Consider the following 20881-nt stretch of genomic DNA (forward strand, 5'->3'; position numbering starts at 1 on the left):
TCCGGGCCTGGCCAGTCGTTGTGGGTGGTATCGATACCCGACATGATTCAGAGCGGAAGGTTCGGACTGCTGGAATGGAGATGGAGGTGCAAAGAGTGGAAAGAGTGCGCGAGGGACGAGCGAGATTTGCCGGACCTCGGGACGCCAAGACTCCGCCGTCCGCTCGCCATCGTTCGACGTCACAGGCATGCGTCCGAATATACTTATATATCGTGCGATACCCCCCAGCTTTCCCCTGCAGAATGCTCAAACCCATCCAAGCGTCCCTCTTGATCCTTGCTAAGTTGCCTTTTAACCAAAGTGAGGCCCGTTCCCTCCGAAACCCTCGACACAAACTAACACAACACAGGCCAACAGTTACCATGAAATACCGCGGCGTCGTCTACGACGTCGGCCTAAACTTCAACGGCACCGGGCTCTCCGTCGAGCCTTTCTCGCCGCCTCAAGCCGAGTACGATATGCGAGTCATCGCCACCGAGCTACACGCCAACGCGGTCCGCATCGAAGGCGAGGAGATCGGCCGGCTGGTCACAGCGACAAGGGCGGCCCATTCCGCCGGACTAACGGTCTTCTTCAACCCATGGAAGATGAATGACGATGTCACCGGGACGCGAGTCTACCTAGAAGAGGCCGCGAAGGAGGCAGAGAAACTGCGCAACGAAGGGGTTGGCATAATCTTCGTGGCCGGCTGCGAGTACAGCATTTTCAGCAAGGGTGTCTTCCCGGGCGAGAGCTTCAATGAGCGGGTGATGTGGATGGCCTCTCACTTTCCGCAGGGCCAGATGCCGGAAGGTGGGAACATGCCGCCGGCCTTTCGCGAGAAGGCGGGCGCATTGAACGAAGCGCTGCGCTCTTTCGTGGCAACTGCACGTTCTCATTACCACGGGCCTCTAACGTACTCCGCTGGCACTTGGGAAGCCGAGTTCATTGACTGGGGTATGTTCGACATGGTCGGACTTGACTACTACCGCCGCGGCGAGAGCGAAGAACAGTATGTCTCAGGTCTCCAGCTGTACAAGCGATTCGAAAAGCCTCTTGTCGTCATGGAAGTCGGGTGCTGCGCGTACGAGGGCGCAGCGGAGCGCGGAGACGGCGGCTTTGCGCTTCTGAAGGGCACGAACCCGGACGGCAGTGGGATTTTCGAGGGTGGTGTTGTTCCGACGAGGAGCGAGGCTGAGCAGGCTGGGTACATAGGCACTCAGCTTGGTCTGCTTGATTCTGCGGAGGCCGGGGTCGATGGGGTGTTTGTGTTTGTGTTTGCGTTTCCGTGCATGCGGGCTGGCGAGGGGGCCAAGGATCTGGATATGATGACTTTTTCGTTGGTCAAGTACTTTCCAGAGGAAGATTCAAGGAACAGTGTTACGCCACCCTGGGAACGGAAGGAATCGTTTCATCGCGTGGCTGATGTATTTGGGCAGATGGAGTGAGCTGACCTGGCACGGATAAACATTAGAAAAATCGCACTAGAGTCAGGCGAATTACATTTACGTTCAAGGGAGTGTTAGTCAGAGTTTCATGTTGATGAGTGTTTGTTATCGAACAAATTGCTAACTTTGTCCCTTAGAGGAAGAGCCCGTATGAACAAGAGAAAAAGTAGAGTAGAAATTGGGAGTGCCAGATGGCATCAGGAGACGAGGAAACGGCCAAGGCCAAGTCTCGTCAAGCCATCACTGAACATCCACAACGCCCATACTCCCCCAAACCTGCTCAACGGACGTAAACCGTCCGACGGCGTCAACAACATCATCATAAACACAAGCAGACCCGACATACCGCCCATCAAAGCGCTCCTTGATCCAAGCGGTCCACACCGGGTGGCTCGCAACAAGCGCGCCGTCATGGTCCACCGACGGAAGAAGGTAGTACATGAGCTGGCTAAACGGGAAGACGTCGCAGTGGGCCCTCACAACGTCATCGTTATGGTTCCAGGGGATGATGGTGTCGTCGCGGCCGTGCAGGACAAACAATGGGCCTCCCAGGGGTTTAGGGCCTTGGCCGGCGTACTTCTCTTTCCATTCCAGCACTTCAGGCGCGGAGAGGAAGGAGGCGTTGTTGAGGTACATGTCGGACAGGGTCAGGTTGTTCAGGAGCGGGATCGCGACGTTGAGGCAGCCTGTGCTGGAGGTTGCGAGGTCGGTGAGGTCGATTAGTTTCTGCGTCATGTAGGTTTTCAGATCGAAGGTTGGGAAGAGGCGGGCGATGGAGCGGAGCATGAACGGGACGAAGGGCTCGTGCAGGGGTCCTCCGTTCGCGCGCGAGATGAGTTCGGGGATGAGGTCGATGGTTTGTATGGCTGGGGAGATGGCAACGGCACCAATTAAGCCTCCGATGCTCTTGTTTGCGTCGGCTTCGCGTTCGGCAGTGCGCCATGCCGTAAGCCCTCCCTCGCTATGGCCCATCACCATCCACTCCTTGGTAATCCCGCTTGGTATTCCCTGTTCAACCCCGGTCTCAACTGCCTCGCGGACGGCCTTGAGGGCATTGGACACGTCCGCCGCATGCAGGATTCCAGCGCTGTACATGAAACCGGTGGGGATGGTGCTGCCTAGGCCGGCGTAGTCTGGGGCGACGACGAGGTAGCCTTCCTGGGCGAGTGCGAAGGGGGCTTGCCAGTTGTACTGGAGGCCCTTGTTGTTAGAGGGTGCGCACTGGGGTGTGAAGCCGGCGGTGCCGTGAGCCCAGACGATGATCCGGTGCCGTGCATTGGGGCTTATAGGGTTTGTGTAGGGGAACAGGACGTAGCCGGTTGCTGGGAGGGGCTTGCCGTCAATGTCTTCGGAGACGTAGAAGAAGCGGGTGAGGGAGAGGCCTGAGGGGATCCAGTACGAGGTTGAGAGCTCGGCAGGGTCGACGTTCTCCCATTTGATGAGGTTGCCGACATTGTAGGAGGAGAAGTTGGAGGGAGTCTCGTAGAAGGGGTCGAGGCTCACGTCGCGGTGGGCGAAAAGGGCGTTGTCATTGGCGAGGCCAGTGGTGTAGGCGACTTGACAGGAGAGATCGCACGAGGCAGGGAAGCAATCAAGACAATCAGAAGCACCGCTGACAGTCATTGCCAGATGGATGAATGCTAGGAGTATGCCAAAAAGAGAGAGCCTGGTATTGACTCTGGAATGATCAGAGCGATAAAAAAGATTCCAAGTACGCATCATGAGAATGCCGTAGCAGAATCCGAGAAACAGGAAATCGAGGGCCCTCAATTTGGTGTTGGCGACTAGCTGGTCCAGCACATCGACGGTCTTCATCTTGGTGGTGGCAATCGGCTGATCAGAGTGTTGGAAAGGAGAAAGGAGGATGAGAGAAAGAAACTGGGAGACAAGAGAGAGACATATCTTCAGAATGAGAGAGTGTGCGAAGCTGATATTAAGCGAGAGTCAGCAAAGTGCGCAGATTATCACTGGGAGTGTTACTATTCACACACACTCTGGCGGGTCTCAACACAAGGACTACTTTTCAGGCAATTCAAAATACACAGGTGGCAATCAGTCAAGGTTTTCACCCAGCCGTATAATATTAAGAAACAACTTGAATAGTTGTACTGAATGAGTACATTCGCGATTGTTTGACACACACTGGCTGATTGCCTTGCCTGGTCCATTTCCAGGAAAACCAAAATCGCACTGAAGTAGCATTCCTTCCAGGGGCAGACACACTTGGTTCCTTCAAGCAGGAAAAGCTATTGTTTCTGCTCCGGCCTCGAGTCACTCCAAGCGCATACCCCTAAAGGAGCGATTTCTTATTCCCATCTACGAACAGCCGTAATCCAGCTCTTGGTCATGGACCTAGAGGTAGGAGATACCGTGATACTGGAACCATCGAGCTCTCGATCCACCGCACACTTCCCACTAACACAGACGAGGTCGTCGGCGCAGTCATCGAGCGTGGAACAAGGTGCACCTAGCATAGTAAGCAAATGAGCCTGAATACGACTGTGCAATGAAGGACAGGAAGCGTGGGAGCAAAACATACCTAGACACCGTCCGGCCCAGGAACAGCTTGGGGTTGGTGAGGGGGATGAAGTCACGACTCTCTTCGCCATAATGCTCATGCTCCCAGTAGGCGAGGGGGACTCGGTGGGATCCGAGTCATCATCGTCCTGCTCGACCGCACAGACTCCGCTGGCGCACATAAGATCATCTGAACAGTCATCGTCGGTGGAGCAGGACGATCCTAGATAGCATTCTATTAGCTCGCAGGTTCGGTTGGGATATGAGAGGGTGATGAAATATTCTATGAGGGGCACCATACCTAAGCAATGACCAGGCCAGGAACAGCTTGGGGCTGCTGAAGCGGAAGGGGATGCCTGTCTTCTAGCCATAGTAAATCCAGTGGAGGACGGGGTTCCTGTAGGCTCGGTCTCAAGGTCGTTGTCAACCGCGCACGCTCCGCTGATGCAGGTAAGATCATCAGAGCAATCGTCCTCCGTGGAGCAAGGGGCGCCTGGGTGGGAAATATGTTAGCCCCTGGCTTTGTCTAATACCGCGATGAAAAGCGATGTTGAAGCTTTCGAGTCCATACCAAGGCAATGACCAGGCCAAGAACAACTTGGAGTCGGCGTTGGCGCCGAGCTGGCCTGTCTCCTGAGTAAGGCAATGCCAGTAGATGATGGGGTGCCTGTAGACTCGAGTTCATTGTCGACTGCGCACACTCCGCTGCTGCAGGTAAGATCGTCTGAGCAATCGTCTTCAGTGGAGCAAGGCGCGCCTAATGATAATATTATTAGCCGTTCACACCATGGATGGGATATGGGGACAGTGAAAACTTCTAGGTGATGTAAGAGCGTACCTAGGCAATGACCTGGCCAGGAACAAGTTGGGGTGGGAGTGGGCGTAGGAGTTGAAGACGCCTGTCTCTTTGCCAGAATCGATGCGCTAGGTGCTGATATTGACGCTCCGGGAGAAGTAGTCTCAAGCTCCCGGTCAACAGCGCATGTCCCACTGGCACAAATAAGGTCGTCGGCGCAGTCATCGAGAGTGGAACAGGGCGCACCTGTATCAGAGTTTGTCAGCAAAGCCTCGATCAACTGGAGAAAATGATGATACACTAGGAATAGCGAAAGAACATACCGATGCAGTGACCCGGCCAAGAACAGCTCGGGCCCGTCGTAGCAGGCGATGAGCTACCGGGAGAAGCCGCGCTGCCAGTAACAGCAGCTGGCGGAGTGGCAGCCGAAGTAGGAGGAACAGCGGCGCTGGGAGGCACGGCTGCGTTAGGAGGGTTGACGATCGGAGGAGAAACAACAGAGGAAGCAGCAGCGCTAGAAGCTGAAGCACTAGACGGCGAAGCTGCGCTGGGAATGGCCGAACTAGGACCAGCAGCATTTGACGGCAGAACACTGGCAGGAGTGCCTACAATGGCAGAAGAGAGAGGCGGACTTGACGCACTGCTAGCAGGAGCGGGACTCGAAGAAAGACCAATTGGACTCGCTCCACTGGCGGCTGCGAGGTCCGAAGGCGAGATGTTGGGAGCGGCTCCACTACCACTACCAACACTTGGAGCGGAGGAACTGGAGGCCGCGGGACTTGATGAGGATCCGGGACTCGCAATGCTTGGAGATGCGGCACCGGAAGACGAGGCGCCCGGAGTAGCACTCCTGGTAGAAGCGGCGCTGGGCGAGGCGGCACTAGATGAGGCGGCACCAGAAGAAGCGACGCTCGGTGAGGCAGCACTAGATGAGGCAGCACCAGAAGAAGCGGCACCCGGCTCAACTTGTTTCTGACCCGTAATCCAGTCAGGCAATGTGCGCGGCAGAGGAGTGTCCCGCCCAGTCGCAACGGGTATCATCGCCTTCATGGTGGGAGGGCGAGTGCGCGTGCGCGGACGAGTCACGGTGTTGCTGCCGTCGCCGCCGCCCAGCCCAATATTCCTAACCAGAGAATTGACGAGTTTATCGCCCATCGATCGGAGGGCTCCAAAGTCAGTTATGTAGTTGTCATTCATAGCGGTGCCAGGGAGGACAGCGTTGGGGCCGAGGAAGAGGATATCTGGGATGCTGTTAGCTGATGTTTCGTATCGAGGCGTTGGGATCAACGTACAAGTAACATCCTGATCACTATGACCTGCAGCCCCGCTCAGACCCTCGTTAGGGAAACAGGTGCGAGCCATGAGCCAGGAGGCTTCGCCGGTTACTTCGGGGCTGTCGCCGTTCGTGTCGCCGAGGATTCCGTAGAACATTTTGCCGTTGCTGTAAGATTAGTACGTTTGACAATGATAGAGTAGTATGAAATACCATATAACAGCGGCGATATTATTTCCGGGAATGGCGGCCTCGTGCGCTTCCTGGTACTGCTCGGGAATGACGATGAATGGCACCTGATACTTGTCAGTTGGATGGCAGGGAGGCAGGGCGTGATCGTACCTCGTATGCCGCTAAAGCACCCCAGCTCGTCTCGGGCAGACCATCGGAGTTGCCCTATTTTGTTTAGTCACTTGTTTATAAGGGGCTTGAAGATCGTACGTACTCTGCATCTGAAGTCGATCCCATCGCAGTCGACGTCCATATCGGCAGTCCAGACAACGGCCGCGCCCTGATTCCGTTAGTACGCCACCAAGTGCAAAGTCCAGCGACCTACGTCATTGAACGACGCCCAGTCGCTGTAGATCGGTGATCGTTGAGAAGAGTCAGAGCTGATGCGGAATGAACCCCCACGGGCTGTCCTGCTCAAGCCCGAAGCCGCAGATTGCAGGGCAGCGACTGGCATGGTCGGCGCCGCTTTGAAGTAGTTCGCTGGAGGACCGCCATTTGGACGGTTGAAGTTAGCACCGCCGTTCTGGGCCAGTACTGAGGCGGAGAAGAAGGCAGCCGCCAGATGACGAAGACAGCTGCTGGGATACATCTTGAAGTCGCTTGACTGCGAGATGGTGAGGAGGGAACGGAGATCCTGACCGGTGAGAGATCTCAGGATCCATTTCGCAAATTCATCATTGTGTAGGTTTTACACGAAGATAGGCCCGAGCCTTGGGCAAACCTTGGAGTTGAGATGCGTCCAGTCGTGCGGTGCGGAAGCTTAAGCGCCAACTCAAAGTAGCTATTGCAGTACGCGTCCTGTGAGTCGCGCAAAAACTTCACTTATAATATAAATTACCGAGTGGGCCCTAGGGCAGGTATAATTCAATTGAACTAGAGTAGATGTTGCCGTCCAGTCGGGGGATATTCAAGATGATTGTCAAACAAAAGAAATGTAAGGGATAGAGAATCCAAGGCAGAGGGCAGATCAGTGCTCGCAGAGATTGAAGCCTCCCTGAGTGAACAAGTCATTTTCGGATGCTGACTTGAATGCTCTCTCATCCATCAGTTCCTGACGGTATGCCTTTGCCTCATCCATGGTCATTGGTGTAAAGTCTAGATTCTCGTGAATCATATCCTGTAGCTCGACGGGCAGCCGACTGGCCAGTACATTATTTGCAGCTTCGATCCAATTGTTACACCAGTCCTCTCTTTGTGGAGGAACGTTGGCAGTCGATATGATGCGCCGGTTGGGATCAATGAGGAAGAGCGCGAGAATCTTACGATGGCCCGGTTTGGAGCGATCAGCGAGCGAAAACGGAGAAACGCGATGCTGGAGGGTATTGGGGAAGGTCAACAACCGTCCAGTTCGACACGAGACTCCGCCTAACTCTTGAGTAATAGAGGAACCTTCATCGTGATAACCAGAATCGGGTTCGAAGCCAAACACGCGCAGGAACTGGAATTGTCCCTGTTCATACGACACGTCCTGGACATACTCCAAGTCAGCACGGTGGCGGAATGAAAGTGTATTCTCCGTGATGTTCTCGGAGTCGTAGTAGTAGATCGCTGTGGCGCAGATTCTCTCATTCTAGAAGGCCATTAGTATGGGCTCAAAGAGATGGAGGGAATAACACTATACCAGCTGCCCTTCCACGTGCCAGGATCCGCCTTCGTAATCAGGCTTCTCAGGCGTGAGCTCAATATTTGCTAATTTCACGATAATTTGAAGCCCTCTCTCACGAAAGCTGTTGCGCAAATCGACCAGCTCGGGAGGCTCGACCATTGGAGGCTGGAGCAGACGCGGATGGGGTTCAGGCTGCTTGGGTTGGCGTTTTTCGCTCCATTCCTCGTAGCGCCTGTCATTGGGGTCTGGGTTCCATTCGGGCTCGGGCTCCTCATCAGAGGGGTATTCGACAGTATGGTAGTGGATGCGCCGCGGTAGATCGTCGAGTCGAGTAATTGAAATGTTCCAGAGCGGAATCGTACGTGTGATAATCTGCTCAATAACATGATACAGGTCCATGTGCTTTGCCGGGTGCAGATTATTGATGTAGGAAACAATCCGACACTCTCCATCTTGTCCGATGTCCACATTGCAGGGAAGCCACTGGAACCGTTTGCTGTACTGTTCCACTCGTTCCGCTATTCTTCTCCCCGGGTAGGCCGGCCCTGTATCTTCGGCAATCTCTGCCACTGTACCTTGTCCGATGCTGCTGAAACAGTTGGCGACATCGATGGTTGAGTCGCGGAGGACTCTGGTTCGACCGTAAACGAGGGGGAAAAGTGACGGGTGCACCAAATCGACAACTTTGTCACCAGACCCAGGATGATAGTCCTTTTGTTCTTCCGAGACCTCCTCGAGCGGTTTCACTGCGTCTCGAAGCTTCTGCTGAAGATCCTGCGGGATGACCGTGTCCGACTTGACCACGCCTGGATCGAAGGCCGTGATGATACCGGTCTTTGCATACTGTTGAGCCTTCCAACGCAGCTCCTTTAAGATATATTCAACCATCAACTCAGACACATCCAGGCCGCTTTGCAGGATCTCGCTTTCCCATTTATCGGTGATCTCGTCCTTCCAGATCTGCGTGGATCAGTTTGGCACCCGAACCTAGTCGCAAGGGCCTACCTTTGTGGTCCAATCCGGCTTGTCAGTGATCGCCTCCATGATGCGCATCATAGTGAGCTCCCTCAGGGTAAAGATATAACTTTCTTTTTAGTCCCCTCTCCGCGAGCGAGAATGGCTGCTTGCTTACCCGCAATAACCGTCCTCAATATCATCCGTATCCAGCGCATGGGGGAATATATTGTCCAAGTTTCTCCGCTAGATTGTGTCAGGGATGCTGGAATCTCTTTGGGCGAATTGAAACATTACATCAGGCGAAAAGTGCACAGGCAGTGTTAAGCCTGGGAGATCAAAAGGAGTATTCTGAACCGAGGACATTGCGGTGACGGCGATAAGTATGCAGAGGAGCTTTGTGGAGGGCCGAGTGAGATGAACGCAATGGTGCAGTGATGAAAAGGCATCTCGAAGAATAGAGGGAAAGGGGGGCTTTATAGAAGCGAGATCGATGGATGATGGTGGAGTGCAAATCTCCGCGCAGGCAGATCCAGGCAGATCCGGGGACCAGGCACCAGGGTCGCCAAGAGATCAGGCGTTGAGGCATCAAGAACTGTCCAGGAAGGCATCCAGGCGCCAAGGCATCGCACGCCCTTTGACTTTCTCCAACCGACTGACTCACTCTCGTCTCCACGCTAAACTCGCAATTCCGCGTCTTTTAGCGATAAGCCCGTCGCTATCATGGATTTCCAGCCTTTAAATAATCCAGTCCGTCGCGGATTTTCTTTTCTGCTCCTCAGTTCAACCATCCACTCCGTTCCTCGCCCACAATGGCCACCGCGCTCGTTCCAATCAATCTCAACGACCGCTCCGAATGGGAGGAACTCCGCCAGCATCGCCTAGCCTGCGGATGGGACCACTCCCCAGAAAGCCTTGAGCTTTGGCGCCAGAAGCAGAAAGCCGGCCTGAAGTCGTTCTTCTGGGTCACCACCACCGCCGCCACAACTGACGACGGAGAGCAAACACCCATTCGTGCCGGCCACATTTCACTCGATGCCTACGCTGAGCCCGCAGATTGGGACCTCGCCAACGCAGACAAAACCAACCTCACCATCCAGACGTTCTTCATTCTGCCAAAATATCGCGCAGGAGGTCTCGGTCGCGCGGCGATGAAATTGGTCGAGGCGTTGGCAACAGAGGAACCGTACGGAAGCAAGAACTGCGAATACATCACGCTGAACTGCATGAGCAAAGCTCACTACTATGACGAGGTCTTGGGTCCGATTCTCAAGAGGACCCTGCCAATCTGCAACGAGGAGTGGTACGAGAAGCAGGGATACGTCGCTTGGAAGACGGAACCGCGGTACGAGGACAAATTGGATTTGCCCGACAGAGAGAAGATTATTTGGGACGCGACCTTTATGCGGAAGAAGGCGAACAGAGTTGAGGGTCAACCTTGACTGATGAAGTTTTGCGAGAGTCAGAAATATACTGCATTGTCCATGCTCATCGACCACTGTTATATCCGATGTAACATACCTTGCCACGTCAAAGGACCTGGATGGACACTCGTTCAAAGTCACGGGGTTTCTCTTTGCAAGTATCCGTACGGCTTTTTATGCTGATGACGTTGTGGGTTGGGTGCTCCTAAAGTCCCGTTCGGTACATTCCTGTCATGTATATATCTCCGACACTTGTCTCACCGCGCGACGTTCACCGATCGATAACCCCAATTCCCAAATCGTTGTATGGTAGCCAGGTATAAAATGTCCGATGCTAAACCATTAGATATTATCATCGTCGGTGCCGGGATATCCGGGCTGGCAGCAGCTGGGGCTCTCGGGAGACAGGGTCATCGAGTCGTGGTACGTCAGCTCCCATCTTGCTTGGTCAGTACTAAATCGAGCAGGTCCTGGAGAAGTCCAAGTTCAACAAAGAGACCGGCGCGGCAATAAACGCACCCCCCAACTGCACCGCCCTGCTGGAGTGGATGGATATTGACCTGCGGGACCATGGAGGGACACTGATGGAGGAAGTACGTTGCACATCATGGCTGGGGGCACTGCTGATTATGGTAGGCAATGCGGCACGACAATCATGGCTCGGTCAGATTCCACAGCGACTTGGGGCCTATTCGGAAAAATTGGCAAGCTGTAGATGTCCCTTGATGTATTCCAGACCTTGTCTAACCGTGCCCAGGAATACTTCCTCGTCCATAGATGCGACTTGCACGGTGCTCTGAAGAGGCAGGCATTGAAAACGGCGAAAATATATACCAGCTGCGACATTGTGTCTATCAACGCGACCACCAACCGTCCTTCAGTCACGCTCGACGACGGGCGCGTTTTTGTAGGAGACTTGTTGATCGGTGCAGACGGACTCCACGTAAGCGGCATCTGATTTTCACATTCGTCCAATACTGACGCCATGCAGTCAATTGTTCGCCCAAAAATCGCACCCAACGCACCCTCACCCACTCCCGCAGACAAATCCTGTTTCCGCTGGCTGCTGTCGGCAAGCGATATTCGAAAACTCAAGACCACGAAGCATGTAGTCCGAAGAGGGGCGCTGATGGAATGGGCAGAAGTCGGCAAAGCTCGGCTCGTGATGTACCCATGCTCGAACAACGAAGTGTTGAACCTTGTTGCATTCATGCCAACTGCTGAAGTAGGAAAACTGACTGAGGGTATGATCGATCTTCCCCGGGTCGAGACCAATAGCTGATCACCGACCTAGGGTACGAAGCGACCGGAAATAAGGGAGTTTTGACCACTGGCTTCGAGAGATTCTGCCCTGCCGTTCGAGAGCTCATCGATCGGGCCGGTGAGGATCTGAAGGTATGGCAGCTCTATAATATGGCAGCCCTTCCGCGCTATGTGATTGAACACGCGGCGCTGATCGGAGACGCGGCGCATCCCTTTCAGCCATGTACGTTATTCTTCGCGAAGTTGTTGGAAGAGCCTCAACTAAATTTACAGATTTGGGACAAGGAGGCGCCATGGCAATTGAAGATGCCGTATCGCTCGCGATCTTCCTACCGATGGGAACAGCAGCGAAAGACATTCCGCAGCGCCTGAAGCTCTACGAAAACACCCGACGGCCACGAGTCGAGCTGGCGCTACACTACACGGCGCTGAACGCCCGAAACGAGGATCAAGAAAGCATGGACCCGGAAACCGGTAAGTGCACTCCCGACCGGGCTACCGGCAACCTGGTCCCCGGTTGAGTCTCTGTTGACAAGCGGGCACTGACCTCGTCAGCGGCGGAGATCGCGAAAGTTATGGGCCAGATAGGCGCACATAATGAGGTGGCTCACTCAACAGCAGTCCTGCAAGAGGCTCTCACGCGCTGCGCGCCCGAGCGTCGAGCTGAATGTGACAGCAACGCATCCGAGCCAGAACTGGGAAACCGATTACCCACTGACCTCCCTTCCTCTCTCGGCCAAGCTTGACGTGACGAGGCCAAGCGATCTGTACATAGCCATTATCAATCGAATCCAGATTTCCAATATCCGCTCCTCCTGCTGATTAATGGCGTTAAGGGTCTTAACGCTGTATTCTCCGTGATGACTCCATGGCGGCGCTGCCTAATCTCCTGCTCTCTTGATTCGTGGAATCGGCCTCCCAAGCCCTGTCAGGCCATCCAGCTGGGAAACAACCAACGGTAAGAGCTAAGCTTGATCCGAGCAAGCGCCCATCCCTCGGATTCTTCCTCCCCATCAGCCCTCGTATCGCGGAGATAGTGGCACCAAATGACGAGCTCGGGGCAGACCATGGTCTAGGGAATTATCGGGCGCCAATCTCCGTTGGCCTTCGTGGCTGAGGAATGATTCATCGCCAGAGTTCTCTACCTTCTTCACTGTCAGCCCTATAAAAGCCTGGTAAGCAGGGTCCCAGTCTGACATTGCCAGGTTCCACTCCATCCTCACACTGTGCGACCTTACAAACCACCTGCAGCTCAACCATGGATATCGAGAAGCACCCCGGCCCCGACGAGAAGGAGGCTGCCTCGGCTACCGCCGCGGAACCAGAGTACCCTGGCTTTGCCAAAGTCGCCGTCATCATTTTGGGACTGTACCTCTCCGTCTTCCTTGTGGCGCTCGACCAGACGATCATCTCCGTTGCCATCCCCGAGATCACGAACCAGTTCAAGAGCATTGAGGATATTGCCTGGTATGGCAGTGCTTACTTCCTCACCTCGACGGCACTGCAGCCGTCCTATGGTCGCCTCTACAAGATCTTCAGTGTTTGTTCTCATCCGTTGCTCGTCTGGAGAGAGTGCCATGGTCTAACTGTCCCAGGCAAAATGGGCATTCCTGTGCGCCGTGTTCATCTTTGAGCTGGGGTCTTTGATCTGCGCTGTTGCACCATCGAGTACGGTGCTTATTGTTGGTCGCGCCGTTGCTGGTATTGGTGTCGCGGGTATCTTCTCCGGCGCGCTCGTTATCATTGCGCTGTGCGGTAGGTATCTCCCCAGGCTTTCGATGGACTTGTATCTGACAGATGCAGTACCTCTGCCTAAACGTCCTCTCGTCTTCGGAATGTTTGGGATGGTCTGGGGTATCGCAAGTATCGCTGGACCCTTGTTAGGTGGTGCTTTCACCGACTGTGTCTCGTGGAGGTGGTGCTTTTATATCAAGTGCGTTTTTCGTCCGTTGATGTCCTACATTCGACCACGTTCTAACATCACTATTCCAGCCTTCCAATCGGCGGATTATCCATGGCCATAATAGTTTTCATCCTGCAACTCCCTGAGCAAAACCAATCCAGCAAAGGCACGCCGATCCTGGGCCGCATCAAACAACTCGATTTCATAGGCGCCGCCTTGCTAATCCCCTGCATCATCTGCCTACTCCTGGCTCTGCAATGGGGCGGCAATAAATACGCCTGGAGCAACGGCCGCATAATCGGCCTCTTCATCACCTTCGGCGTCCTCGTCATCCTAACAGTCTATTCTCAAATCAAGCTCGGCGATCGCGCAACACTCCCACCACGCATAATGAAGCAGCGCTCCGTCATTGCCTCAACGGCCTACGCCCTCTTCTTCGGTGGCTCGTTTTTCGTTCTCGTCTACTACCTCCCCATCTTCTTCCAGAGCGTCCGCGGCTCATCCGCAATGACATCAGGGATCCAGCTTCTCCCGCTTATGCTAGCAACCGTCGTTTCGTCTATTCTAGCGGGAATCCTCGTTACAGTCTTCGGCTACTACACCCCTTTCTTGATCGGTAGTACTGCGATCGCATCTATCGGCGCCGGCCTCGTTACTCTGTATTCAATCGACATTTCCTCGGGAAAGTGGATTGGCTACCAGATTCTCCTTGGTGCCGGTGTGGGCGCTGGCTTCCAGATCCCCATGACGGCCGTCCAGACTACCCTCAAAGCAGACGATATCCCGCAGGGTACGGCTGCGGTGGTGTTCTTCCAGACACTCGGTGGGGCTCTTTTCATTGCGGTTGCGCAGTCGCTCTTCCAGAATGGTCTTATCGAGGGTGTAGCGAAGCATGCACCTAGCGTTGACCCCAGCAAGATTGTTGAGGCTGGCGCGACGGAGATGAGACACGTTCTTGAAGACCTCGGACAAACAGACCAATTGCGCAACGTTATTCTGGCCTTTTTGGATGGGCTGAAGGATACGTATAGACTCAGTCTTGCGTTGTTCCTAGCGGCGTTTGTGGTTTCCTGCTTATTTGAGTGGAGGAGTGTCAAGGAGGGCGAAGGTTCTGGGGAAGGGGGTGTTCCTGCTCTTTGAAATTCTTTTTGTGGAGGAATCGTTGGAAAAGCCTTAGTTCTACCTAATATTGCCTATATAATCAGTGTGTACGATAGATGATAATAGAACATGCCATTCTCTCCCCTCAGATGCATGTGATTCTGCTTGGGGCTTCTTCCAGAACTCCAGGTATGCGAGCACGTGTCCTTGGGCCTCCAATGCTTGTTCCTGTGCGGACTGCCCTATACTATTGTAACCTCTGCCTGGATCTAATTTTGTATGGGTGCATCATCACCTTTTCACTGTGTCTCGTAAGGCACAATCTTACCACCTTCTTACCACCTTCGTGTTCTTCTATTGCTTATAAAGAGCGCCCACACTGCGATTAATATTCATTATCCATAGTGTGATAGTGCAAGACGCGTGATAGACATGTGCTGAGGCCGGATCATTGCATAACGCTCACAGCAAGGTACTGAAAATACACCGCAACCTGGACGGGGGGTTCAAGTAGGACGTAAAACCGGGCTACCAGCTTCAACCGTCACCACCAATCTCCGTCCAACTCCATTCAGCCTGAAGGAAATCCTCAGTACATGCCAGGTCTCCGCTCATTCCAAGTAAAATGATCTATCCGATTCTCCTATGCCTTCTTGGCCTAGTCGCCAGCTCTGCCATTGCCTCCACTAGCAACGCGTCTCCTCACGCCCCCCTCGCCCACTTGACTTTCACAAATATATCTTGCTCTGAACTCGCCGACTTTACCGCCAACGTTGCTACGGTCACTGAACTCAAGACTTCCATACTCGCACGCACGCCGGCCAATCTCCTCGCGGAGGTCCAGCCAGCACTAGAAGCCATTGAGATCCATGTCACCACCTACCAAGACCTGATACATCAATCGAGTCCGAAGGCTTGCCCAGGAACAAGAGCAGCTCGCGGCGTGAATGCCAGCAACGTGGAGAGCAGAGTGCATGGCAACCAGCCGCGAACCCCTGGTAGCTTACAGTCGCGCCAGATGCAGGAGGTGTGCGATATGATGACGCGACTTGAGAATGCGCTCGAGCTTTTGCAGCTTCCGGCTGAGCTGCTGATTGAGCGATTGAAGCAGCTTATGAGGTGTCGTTAGTGGATGGATTAGGCATTAGGGAGGATCCGAGTTGCAGGGTTGGTTATGACATAATGTTAGCCTTAGTTAAAAGCAGCGGTTGTGGAGAGGCGATTCAACATCAGGTTACCAAGGTTGTTCTATATCTTGACTCTTTCCTCGCTCTTCCCAGCACATATTGTAGCTCTAGCAGTTAGTACAAAGACCAGCGGCACTGTCATTATCAACACAGCCCTAACCCTACCTCGGAATCACCATAGTTGAAGGTTGAAATGGACATTGATCCGAAGGAACCTGTTTGCGTACAGGCAGTTTGGTTCCACATGTCCTGAGCGGCATGACGGCCCCCTTCCTTGCATTATGTGGGCTAACACATCCCGTCTCTGTGTATCAGAAGTCTCAAAGGTACTGTTGTATGGTATGAACTGGCAAGGATGCCATATCTAGTGCACCTAAGCTTTGCATAAATATACCGCAGACCACGTTGCACAAAGGGTGCATTGGACTCTATACACGGGTAGCATGACAACTTCAACCAGGTAGCTATCAGTCAATCCAGTCAACGCTCTTTGCTCCTGGAATTAACAGCAATATAGGCTGGAAAGTACCGCGAACAAGCCAGGCCGGCCTGCGACCACCCGAGCAGGTACCATGCCGCGGCAATAGACACAAATTCACCGCGATTCTCTGCGTCAGACTGAGTGCCCCAGGGCGAGCAGATACCTATAAAGCAGGTCTCTTGAGACTCGAGTTTGCTCTCTATATCCTCATCCGTTTGAAGTCTTCTCAGCAAACACTATAACCTATCTCCAAATACCGCAGTCTGCAACAATGAAGTTCTTCTCCAGCCCTCTCTGCCTCCTCCCCCTACTCGCCGGCGTGAACCATGCCTCCCCATCCAACCCATCCATCTCCCTCACGCGCATCTCAATGCCCTGCCCGGACCTCGCGGTCTTCAACTCCCAAATGAGGGCCCTGATGAATCTAACTGCGCCCGCCGGAACCCCCCAGTCGATCCTCCCTCAAGTCAACACCCGACTCGCTGCCATGGAGTCATTCAGCGCGGGATACATGGACCTCGTCAACGCGTTCAGCCCGGTCTACTGCGCAGCGAATACCAACAACAACGTCACGGTCATGAATGCGCAGATGCATGTGGGAACGGGTAACCACACCAGCCTGGTGACCCGCCAGGACATGCGCGGTGTTCTGGAGTCCATCTGCACGGTTCTCGAATCTGTGGAGCATATGCTTGAGGAGGTCATAGCGCCGATTGCGGGCTTCCTTGATTCCGTGGAGGATGCGATTGGATGTGGCGTGTTGAGTTCTGCGGTTGTTAGGCCGACGCCTACGCCGGTCAGGGGGTCTGGTTGGAGGTCCTTCTAGTTTGGTCGTTGGAGTAGGATTGTACCTAGAGCACTCTGTGAGAAATGTGTGTACTGGGAAGTTTGTGGGGTTGAAAGCCCGGTGTTTATGTGCTGAAGTTGGTGGAATTGCGCCGAAGGAGTTCCTGTGGCCACGTCAAGGCTGAATTACAAATGGAATATCGATTGATGATGTGCTTTGGTATACTCTGCTGTACTCCACCCTAGCTAGCGCCAGCTCAGGTACTGGGCCACCATGTAAACTCTGCAGTTCCTGAACAGTGTCATTTCCTCCGGTAAGGAAAGCCCTGGGAATGGAGGCATATCATTGACCGGGCCAGAGCTCAATGTAACCCACGGGGCCCAAGGAACCCATGCCTTGATCAGATACCTAGAGAATACTCCGTAGCTACAAACAGCGCAGGTCGGAATATTGTTGTCTACCCCGGGGCAGGTACATATACGGCGCTATAATGCTCCCAACGGGAACTTTCCCAAGTACCTGTACCCATTCTACCCAGGAAAGATGGTTCCACTTCTTGCACTCGCACTCCTCCCACTACTATCAACTTCGAGCTATGCCGCCTCCTTGCCCCCGGCCGCTTCTCTGGCACCTATTTCAATCCCGTGCTCGGAGCTAGCCCTCTTCAACACTCAGATTAACTCTGTGCTGGCCGGTCTTGTCCCGCCACCCGGCACACCCAATGCCGTCCTTCCAGACCTTGAGCCCGGCCTCGCCGCAATCGGGTTTTTCGTCAACGGGTATAGAGAGATGGTCAACAGGTTCAGTCCTACTCTCTGCACCACAAAACCCGAGACCATCAACAGCACCCAGATCATGAACAGCACCGAGACCATGTACACCACCAAGGCCATGAACAGCACCAAGGCCATGAACAGCACCAAGGCCATCAACAGCACCGACACCATGAGCACCTTGAACAGCCTGCAAACCCGTCAGACCTCGCCCGACCCGATCGCGATTGCGTGCCTGGTCCTGAGTATCGTTGAACAGGCGCTTTCCGTCCCGTTGCCGGAGGTCGCGGCTATCTTACATCTTGTCCAGCAGGGCCTGGGATGCAGCTCGGGCAATGGTACCGATTTCGCGGTTCCTGATGCACAGGGAGAGGTTGTTTAACTGTGTCGGGGAGGGGGTGATTTTGTCTATGGCTGGAGACTATGTATGGTACATGGCAGTAAGATCTATCTCTCGCGCCTTGATGGCCGGGAAGAGAAGGTCTATTTGATTGTTGCGTTAGTTAATGTATCCATTAATGGAGCCTACGGCTATCAATAAAATTCCAAACCATCCTCTCTGACTCGATATCCTCTGTAAATGCTTAGGTTGTAGGCCAAATGCAATCCCACAATGCCCTGTTATACATTTACCCAGGCTACGGATATAGTCCTGCACCAGCCATGGACGTCGTCACCGCTTAATGGGCGACAAACCTATCTTATCTAACGAGGGCCTGAACTTCACCCGGAGCTGAAAGTAGCCAGACCAGCCGTAGCTCTGATGACGCCGTTCTCGCTTCGATCCTTGCCCTGTACGCCTTTTGGCCCCATTCACTTGCTACAGTGAACGAACTGGATTATAGAATATATCACGATAAGGCTCGTATTGTATGTAGGGCCAGGCCATGACCGAAATCAGAATATCATCAAATACCTGGCTGCCCAACCATTCACATGCATTCGGGCATAAGAACATGCCCTCACGGTCATCAATATTCATAGCACCCAACGTATCCAGCCCATGATTCAAGGCTCTGTTGGCACTCCAGGTTCAGGTCTTTCCGTCCGACTATCATGGATCGGTTTGATCTATCTCATGCCTGCAGTCTTCCCCTCACCAACAGTCACCAGTTTCATTGCAGCAAGAACCCCTATCATTTCCATGTATTCAAGTAGCTATGATGTTTCTGTCCTCTCCTTAAATTCCGGAAGAGCCTTACTTACGATTTAAGTATCAGCCCTGGTTAGCATTTATGAGTAAATCGTCTATCAACGGGATGATTGTGCGTCTTCGCCATGAGAGAATGACCCATGTCTAAATACTATGCCTTGCGATCATGATGGTTATTGAATGGCCTCCTCGACTGCTCCGCCATGTGATTCGAGGAATGAGCATACAATCTTTCAACCAAAGCTGCTCAAAAAGACACACACCCTCGGCCTGACTGTTTCTTCCCGTAACTCGTGTCAGAGCATTGGCCTAGCTCCTCTCAACCTATGTTCTAGCAAAATGCATCCTTGCAGCTGCCTGGAAACCATACACAGGCTTGGGGAAATAGCTCGTCCCCGCTCGGAAGACAGTCAGTTTAACACATAGTCTGTGATCACGGGTAGTCTTGCTGCTTCTGAGAGATAATGAGGTATGCTCTTTTTCCAGAATCGGCCGCTTGATATCAATACTTCGTTAAACTCAGTCATTCCTACACTTGAACTTGTTAGCAATTGAACAGCTCTGGGTCCTAGACATTCTCATACCAGAAGCTAGGTACCCATTGCCGATAGAGACCGGACAAGCCCGCCTGCTCCATGGTCCCCATGCATCACGAAAGGTTCTAGATCATCACTACCGTTTCAGGAGAGCAGCCTCGTGGACTCATCCGGTCGAGGCCCGGTTCCGCTACAGCCCCTGCACAACATGCGTCGAGTGCACGTTGCACTACGTCCGCTCAGCGTAACCCAGCGCTGTGAGAACATAGTATATCTATAGAAATACACCGTAACGGATAGCTCACATGCATACCCCAATGCTTATCCTATTGCCTCCCTGTCTACCAAGCCAACCTACCTACTTTTAGGGCCCATGCCACCAGCGTTTCCCACCCCAGTACATACCATCCCTACCACTGCCAAACCATCTACCATAATCCAATTTCATCCACCAGCAGCAATGCATACCTCCTCTCTTAGCCACCTCTCTCTCTCGCTGTTAGCAGCCTCCACGGCCATCTGGACTCCGTCCACCCTCGCAGCCCCAGTCCAAGAGCCCGCCCAAGCGCTCTCCCTCGCCCTCGCGCCGCTCTCAATGTCCTGCGCGGACCTCACTGCCTTCAACGCCGCGCTTTCAACCCTCACGAGCCTCTCTGCGCCACCCGAGACCCCTGACTCCCAGCTGCCTGAACTGCAGACCCAGCTCGCGGCCGTATCCTCCCTTGCCGCGGGCTACAGGGACTTCGCGAACGCTTTCAACCCGAGCAACTGCGCCCCGGGATTGGCCGAGTCTGCCCGCCTGAGCTCCCGCCAGGACGCCCCCGGCGGTCCTGGCCCAGTGAGGCTGATCTGTGACGTTGTGTATCTCCCGGGTCTTCCTCCAATACTGGTTGACGCTGTGGACGACGCTTTGGGCTGTGAGTATGAGGAGGAGTAGACTCTGCTGTTCCTAGTCCACCGAGCGGGGGTGGGGAGGTGCAAAGGTGGTGATCTGCGGACGCGGTGACTATGGTGCCTTGGCCTTTTTGTGTTGCGGGTGAGGCGAGAATCAACTTCTCGTGGAGTACATGTTGCCGAATATATGCGGGATAGTTATGTTATAGGGCGATACCTAGGCTGCGGATGGCTCAACGCTGGTTAGACGGAAATCCCATCATGATCTACTTCCATGCCCATTTCCTAGGATAGGCATCGTTAGGCAAAGAATGGATATTGCAGTGCTTGCGTGCTGCACATACCACTCTGCAGTTCTGTTACCTACGTCGCTCTGTGGAGGCGTCGGTATGGATATGATACTATCCAAAGTACTGGTAGTCTTTTGCGTTGTCAATAGCAACGCCCTGTATTGGGCCCTGGACAGCGTTTGCTATGGGGCTGAGGTCCATCCGAATATCCCGCGTCACCCTAGCCCTGGGCTTCTAGCTTTGCATGCCCAATCACTGTCCTCTCACATGCCCGCATACGTCCAG

General features: G+C 53.8%; 11 protein-coding genes across 11 annotated transcripts; 8 read left to right on the forward strand and 3 right to left on the reverse strand.

Annotated features, from left to right (window-relative positions):
- Positions 1-362: 362 nt before the first annotated feature.
- On the forward strand, positions 363-1427 carry DSM5745_00243 (uncharacterized protein; the record flags this gene model as incomplete). The annotated part of the gene is made up of 1 exon (XM_026742259.1): positions 363-1427. The coding sequence occupies one exon, from the start codon at positions 363-365 to the stop codon at positions 1425-1427; it is 1065 nt and encodes a 354-aa protein (XP_026608104.1).
- Positions 1428-1667: 240 nt separating this feature from the next.
- Positions 1668-3242, reverse strand: DSM5745_00244 (alpha/beta hydrolase family protein; the record flags this gene model as incomplete). The annotated part of the gene is made up of 1 exon (XM_026742260.1): positions 1668-3242. The coding sequence occupies one exon, from the start codon at positions 3240-3242 to the stop codon at positions 1668-1670; it is 1575 nt and encodes a 524-aa protein (XP_026608105.1).
- A 491-nt stretch (positions 3243-3733) lies between these two features.
- On the reverse strand, positions 3734-6833 carry DSM5745_00245 (glycoside hydrolase family 75 protein; the record flags this gene model as incomplete). Its single annotated transcript, XM_026742261.1, has 11 exons — positions 3734-3894; positions 3967-4167; positions 4246-4437; positions 4516-4701; positions 4783-4986; positions 5064-5981; positions 6033-6181; positions 6227-6309; positions 6356-6409; positions 6459-6524; positions 6570-6833. The coding sequence occupies 11 exons, from the start codon at positions 6831-6833 to the stop codon at positions 3734-3736; spliced, it is 2478 nt and encodes an 825-aa protein (XP_026608106.1).
- A 378-nt stretch (positions 6834-7211) lies between these two features.
- DSM5745_00246 (DUF4246 domain-containing protein) lies at positions 7212-8894 on the reverse strand (the record flags this gene model as incomplete). Its single annotated transcript, XM_026742262.1, has 3 exons — positions 7212-7814; positions 7866-8810; positions 8856-8894. The coding sequence occupies 3 exons, from the start codon at positions 8892-8894 to the stop codon at positions 7212-7214; spliced, it is 1587 nt and encodes a 528-aa protein (XP_026608107.1).
- A 722-nt stretch (positions 8895-9616) lies between these two features.
- DSM5745_00247 (uncharacterized protein) lies at positions 9617-10246 on the forward strand (the record flags this gene model as incomplete). Its single annotated transcript, XM_026742263.1, has 1 exon — positions 9617-10246. One exon carries the CDS (start codon positions 9617-9619, stop codon positions 10244-10246), a length of 630 nt encoding a protein of 209 aa, XP_026608108.1.
- A 306-nt stretch (positions 10247-10552) lies between these two features.
- DSM5745_00248 (uncharacterized protein) lies at positions 10553-12237 on the forward strand (the record flags this gene model as incomplete). Its single annotated transcript, XM_026742264.1, has 7 exons — positions 10553-10651; positions 10696-10821; positions 10986-11171; positions 11220-11472; positions 11523-11714; positions 11765-11965; positions 12047-12237. 7 exons carry the CDS (start codon positions 10553-10555, stop codon positions 12235-12237), a joined length of 1248 nt encoding a protein of 415 aa, XP_026608109.1.
- Positions 12238-12749: 512 nt separating this feature from the next.
- DSM5745_00249 (MDR family MFS transporter) lies at positions 12750-14534 on the forward strand (the record flags this gene model as incomplete). Its single annotated transcript, XM_026742265.1, has 4 exons — positions 12750-13031; positions 13087-13246; positions 13295-13424; positions 13484-14534. 4 exons carry the CDS (start codon positions 12750-12752, stop codon positions 14532-14534), a joined length of 1623 nt encoding a protein of 540 aa, XP_026608110.1.
- Positions 14535-15120: 586 nt separating this feature from the next.
- DSM5745_00250 (uncharacterized protein) lies at positions 15121-15624 on the forward strand (the record flags this gene model as incomplete). The annotated part of the gene is made up of 1 exon (XM_026742266.1): positions 15121-15624. One exon carries the CDS (start codon positions 15121-15123, stop codon positions 15622-15624), a length of 504 nt encoding a protein of 167 aa, XP_026608111.1.
- Positions 15625-16434: 810 nt separating this feature from the next.
- On the forward strand, positions 16435-16989 carry DSM5745_00251 (uncharacterized protein; the record flags this gene model as incomplete). The annotated part of the gene is made up of 1 exon (XM_026742267.1): positions 16435-16989. One exon carries the CDS (start codon positions 16435-16437, stop codon positions 16987-16989), a length of 555 nt encoding a protein of 184 aa, XP_026608112.1.
- Positions 16990-17493: 504 nt separating this feature from the next.
- Positions 17494-18105, forward strand: DSM5745_00252 (uncharacterized protein; the record flags this gene model as incomplete). Its single annotated transcript, XM_026742268.1, has 1 exon — positions 17494-18105. The coding sequence occupies one exon, from the start codon at positions 17494-17496 to the stop codon at positions 18103-18105; it is 612 nt and encodes a 203-aa protein (XP_026608113.1).
- Positions 18106-19872: 1767 nt separating this feature from the next.
- DSM5745_00253 (uncharacterized protein) lies at positions 19873-20349 on the forward strand (the record flags this gene model as incomplete). The annotated part of the gene is made up of 1 exon (XM_026742269.1): positions 19873-20349. The coding sequence occupies one exon, from the start codon at positions 19873-19875 to the stop codon at positions 20347-20349; it is 477 nt and encodes a 158-aa protein (XP_026608114.1).
- Positions 20350-20881: the final 532 nt, after the last annotated feature.

Source organism: Aspergillus mulundensis, assembly GCF_003369625.1.
Source record: "Aspergillus mulundensis strain DSM 5745 chromosome Unknown scaffold_0, whole genome shotgun sequence".
NCBI lineage: Eukaryota > Fungi > Ascomycota > Eurotiomycetes > Eurotiales > Aspergillaceae > Aspergillus > Aspergillus mulundensis.